This window comes from Morus notabilis, unplaced genomic scaffold, assembly GCF_000414095.1.
Source record: "Morus notabilis unplaced genomic scaffold, ASM41409v2 Scaffold115, whole genome shotgun sequence".
Classification (NCBI taxonomy): domain Eukaryota; kingdom Viridiplantae; phylum Streptophyta; class Magnoliopsida; order Rosales; family Moraceae; genus Morus; species Morus notabilis.
Window position 1 is genome coordinate 1,336,619 of NW_010361020.1, and position 5,186 is coordinate 1,341,804.

The following is a 5,186-nucleotide window of genomic DNA, read 5'->3' on the forward strand; positions in this document are numbered from 1 at the left end:
TATAGTGACACCCTCCTGAGTAGCAGTTGGATTGCACCAAGAAAGATCGTCTTTTGAACTTTGCTCATCAGTATGGGAATCTGTGGGACACACCCTCTTCCATTGTAAATTCGCAAGGAAAATTTGGAAGGCATCAATTTTGAACTATAATCCAATGTTTTTATTTTTATTATTATTATTTTTATGGCCTTTCAAAGACATTATTCATAAGAGATGCTAAAGGATAAGTTTTAGTAGCACTGACCAATGAATTTTTGTGCATCTTTACAACCTCTAGATGCAGAGACAATGTCACTCTTGTATAATCTTCAATGGGCTAAACATATATATGTATATGTGTGTACACTCTAAATCCACATGAAAAGAATGTCTACAGTCCATCACTTGACTATTGAAGAATTAAAACTTCACCAACTTTATGACCGTTAAGATTAAAACTGACAGTCTACACGAGACATGGGATAATATATTTGAGGGAACCGGGACATATGCGCTTATACATACATACATACATACATACATACATATAGACTTTAGACTGAAGAACAGTTTGCTACTGCAACCTGAAATGATAAGTCTGGATATTCTCAACATTTTGTTTCTTAAAATTGCTGTGGCTCCTGTGAATAAGAAATTTGCCCCAACTATATGCTCTGAACTTGGGCGGGTTATCCTCATCAATCAACTCCTCTAAGGGCTTGACCACAGTGTAGTGTGCCGGGTTCAGGAAGAATGGAATGGAAAATCTTTCCCTTACTCTATGCTCCACACTTTCATATCTATCATTGCTCCATACCTGATTTACAACACACATTTGTTTACACGGTATTAGAATATATGTAATATAATAAACTCTCGTTAGCTCAAAATTTTAAAAGAATTTTAAGCGTCAACAAATTTAATATGTATCGAGTCTAAATCTGTTGTCCTCGAGAAATGACCTTTATGGTTTTCTTGAAAGTATTGAGAAATGATAGGGTTTATATGGAGTAAAAGAGAGGGAGAAAAGGAAAGATCAATCAAAATCTATTAACACTAGTAGAGTGGCAGTGTGTAATGTTTAAGATTTCAATCTGTTGCCCGTTTGATTGAGGAGACGTCAAAGGAGATAATAAATTGGGGACAACAAATTTGAAGTCCATAAGCACATCAATGAAAACAAATATTGTTAATTATGCAATTTTACTCAATAAGAAAGCAAAACTTCCGTGTGATATTTATTATGACATATTATAGAAGTTTGGCTTCTCATACATAAATAACATAATGAAAAAAATTACAGATTTCAAAAGAGAAAAGTATGTCATTTATGTTATCCTAATGATTTATGTTATCCTACTTCTCTTTTTTACCCCTCATGCTCATCCCCATACACACCCTATATATGAGCCATGACCGGCTCCCATACCCTACCCTTACACGCCCTATATATATTAGTTGGGACCCGCGAACACCCTTAGTTACTCTTGTAAGTTCTTGAGAATTCTCTTATGTTGTCACACATGTTATCCGTTACCAACGGTAAAACCTAGTAACTCTTTTTCGAAAGGGGTATGGATATTTACCTGAATGATATCACCAACATTGATGATATAAGCATCTGGGGTGGGTTTGAGAGAAATCCATTCCCCATCAGATTTTCTCCTAACTTCCAATCCTCCAACATCGTCTTGAGCCAGTACAGTTAAGCAACCAAAATCCTTGTGGCGACCAACACCAAGAGCCAAGTGAGGGAAGGGGCAAGGTGGATAGTGATTGAGTCTCATAAAGGATGTTTGGTCTTTGAAATAGTCTTTGAACTTGTTTGCTGGCAATCCTAAGCTCCGTGCAATTAGTTCCATCAACTTCATAGCTAGTTTCCCCGTTTCTCTAGCATATTCTTCACATGCTTCCCTGACCAAGTATTCAGTAGAGAATCTAATATTATACCTTTCACAAACAAATTTTCCAATAGATAAGCAGGGATTAGAGATTCTCATTAGGGACCTTTTTCATACGTGTCTCACTCCACATCTAATATAATTTAAATTTTAAAATTATAACAATTAAAAAAGTATAAACTCAATATAAATTTAAACCAAAGTCAAATATTCCACAAAACAAACTAAACTTTAAGGATATGCAAATCATTTCTCAAGAATAAAGCTGCAAAATGACTGATATATTTAAAAAATTAATATTATGCATATAAACCATCCCTGTCCTGCCACAACATTAGGACAATATTTTGTCCCTTGACCCCATCCCTGCCCCGACGTGAGTCCCCGTCCGCGTTCATCAGAGTTATATTAAAACAAAAGAGTATGCAAGTTTAATATATTTTGATGGAAATTTGATAGAGACCTATGTATTGGGGAAATGTCCATGGTCAAATATTCCACAAAACAAACTAAATTTTAAGGATATGCAAATCATTTCTCAAGAATAAAGCCGCAAAATGACTGATATATTTAAAAAATTAATATTATGCATATAAACCACCCCGCCCTGCCACAACATTAGGACAATATTTTGTCCCTTGACCCCATCCCTGCCCCGACGTGAGTCCCCGTCCGCGTTCATCAGAGTTATATTAAAACAAAAGAGTATGCAAGTTTAATATATTTTGATGGAAATTTGATAGAGACCTATGTATTGGGGAAATGTCCATGGTCAAATATTCCACAAAACAAACTAAATTTTAAGGATATGCAAATCATTTCTCAAGAATAAAGCCGCAAAATGACTGATATATTTAAAAAATTAATATTATGCATATAAACCATCCCGTCCTGCCACAACATTAGGACAATATTTTGTCCCTTGACCCCATCCCTGCCCCGACGTGAGTCCCTGTCCGCGTTCATCAGAGTTATATTAAAACAAAAGAGTACGCAAGTTTAATATATTTTGATGGAAATTTGATAGAGAACTATGTATTGGAGAAATGTCGATGGCGCATAAAAATACTAAAGATTTATATTATTTTTTATAAATGGGAAAAAGAGACAAGTATAATTAAGAGTGTATGAGTTTAGATTTTCACCCTATACTCTTATACCCGTTTTAATTAAATAACTATATTAGTCAAAAGGGTATTAATTAAAATAAACGGTCAAAATTGAAACACGTTCAGCAATGAATGACCCTGTTTTCTCCTATTAAGATTAAGCTATAAATTCATGATCCTATTTTCTTCCTTTAGAATTAAACTAACAGAGATATGATTCTCTTTATGGGCACAAATCTAAAGATGGAGATTGAGGGGAGCTTATTTTCAAAATTTCTGGAAATTCATTCTTCTGTACCCTCTTAGAGGATTTTTTTTTTCTCCTTCCTCTCTATTATCTCTTTCCTTTAATCTCTTTTAAGGAAAGAAAAGACGAAGAATTCTATAACAAAACACCTTACTGACATAACACCGTTATGAATTGTCAGATTTTCTTGAAGTTGCCTTGAATTCTTACATTTCTTAATTTTATGTTAATTTTATAATATGATCTAACAGTTTAATTGCATCAAACCGATGATAAAACGAGTTCGGGCAGCCATAAAGTACCTGAATTCAGGAGGGTAGTCTGGCCATTGATTGAACCACTCAAGGAGATCATGGTCATCAGGATCAGGTGTAGAAGGGACTATGATAGGCTCCACAGCAGCCATGTCAAACACATCTTTCCAGTCCCTAACGTTCTTGGTTAACTCAGTGTCGTAGTAACCCAACAGGCTCTTCTCATCCCTCCTTACCTTCCTCTTCTCCTCCAGCGCCTGCCCGAAGAACGCCCTCGCCGCGGACTCAATGCTCCGCCGAGTCTCCGTCGCAACACCGTGATTGATCACCTGGAAGAATCCCCACTCTTCACACGCACTTCCTATCTCTCTCACTAGATCCTCGTTTTTTCGAGGATCATGATCATCGGCGTCCGACGCCCTTATCTGTGAGAGGTCGATAAGTGGCACCCCTTCGACGCCGTCGCCGGGTTTGGTATTGGAGAGCTTAGGCCTGTGCTCGGCGTCTTGGATGAAAGCTGGATCAACTTCTCCCATGGCTTGGTTTCAATGCTTCGAAAATAGTGAATGATAATATATTAGCTAGCTACAATTTAATTATTGATCTTTGCAAATAAACAAGACTCTAAGAGGTGGTAATCGAAAACTAGTGGTTGGAGTTAGTTTGATTTCTTGTAGACTTGGGATTTTAATTGAACTTGGACGGACTTTGAGACAATATTAGTACACTATCGTTTTTGAATGGTGGTGATAATATTGATGAAAAGGTTAGATTTTTCTTATATTTGCTTGTAAGTTTGTAACGCTGTAGATATTTGCCTGTTACGCAATTCGAAACAGATTTGGATACTTTGAGATATTGCGTTCTCAAGTTGTAAGATTTATTAGGTAGCAAATTTGTTTTTTCTTCTTTATTAGTCGGTCAGATTAATCGGCTGTTTTTAGAAAATTGAAGCGTTAAGAAAGCAGGAAGATGATCCATTTTAGATTTTTTTTTTTTTTTAAAACTTGTGGTGGGGTTACAAACTGTTTACCTTATAGTTAGTCAGGTGTTGTATCACTTTTAGACTATTCTTAAAAGGTTGGAACTAAAGAGTTGCTTTTTTTATGACAAATAAAATAAATAAATAAACATTAGCAAAAAAAATATATATATAAACATTAGCCAAAAAAAATAAGGCTTAAATAAAGAAGAATTATTTAAAGTTAACCCACAAGGCTAGTGACGTGTTTCCATCTATTCTTTCAACGATTTTTTTCTGAATCATGTGTTGTTAAACAAGTATACTGACATATTATGTGAAAAGTAGAATAAAGAGTGTCAATAGACGTACTCAATAAAAAAATTACTAGCGTAGAGAAGCGCGTGCAATAACTCAAGTTATGAGAAAAAATGACGTTGTTGCCTTTAATATCATTTTCTTCCTGAACAATGGCCTAGGATCAATGTACCCTCAATCTTGTTTTAATTCACTTCTTTTTTGTTTCATGTGATTATCTTAAAATTAAAATTATCTTGTAATATTTAAGAAAAGACACAACTCTGTATGCCCCTTACTAAAAGGTACATTTTCCTAGATTTTTTTTGGGTACAATTTCCAATTAGTAATAATTTCACGATTGATTTTACCATAAGAGATAGCACCTGTTGACGGTCAAATTTCGTCAATTGGGTTACGCCGGGTTACCTCTTGGTA

General features: G+C 35.2%; 1 protein-coding gene across 1 annotated transcript; it reads right to left on the reverse strand.

The window, feature by feature from the left end:
* Window positions 1-406: 406 nt before the first annotated feature.
* On the reverse strand, window positions 407-4,227 carry LOC21409650 (protein DMR6-LIKE OXYGENASE 2). Its single transcript, XM_010097979.2, has 3 exons — window positions 3,539-4,227; window positions 1,566-1,893; window positions 407-796 (listed from the first exon to the last, which is right to left on the reverse strand). The coding sequence occupies exons 1-3, from the start codon at window positions 4,024-4,026 to the stop codon at window positions 554-556; spliced, it is 1,059 nt and encodes a 352-aa protein (XP_010096281.1). The 5' UTR covers window positions 4,027-4,227; the 3' UTR covers window positions 407-553.
* Window positions 4,228-5,186: the final 959 nt, after the last annotated feature.

What these genes read in the sequence shown, in the direction of transcription:
- LOC21409650 (XM_010097979.2), bottom strand. Translation starts at nt 4,026, where the DNA reads ATGGGAGAAGTTGATCCAGCTTTCATCCAAGACGCCGAGCACAGGCCT. An exon ending in GACTACCCTCCTGAATTCAG is followed by an intron (nt 1,894 to 3,538) that starts GTACTTTATGGC and finishes ATACTTGGTCAG; the next exon opens with GGAAGCATGTGAAGAATATG. An exon ending in ATGTTGGTGATATCATTCAG is followed by an intron (nt 797 to 1,565) that starts GTAAATATCCAT and finishes GTTGTAAATCAG; the next exon opens with GTATGGAGCAATGATAGATA.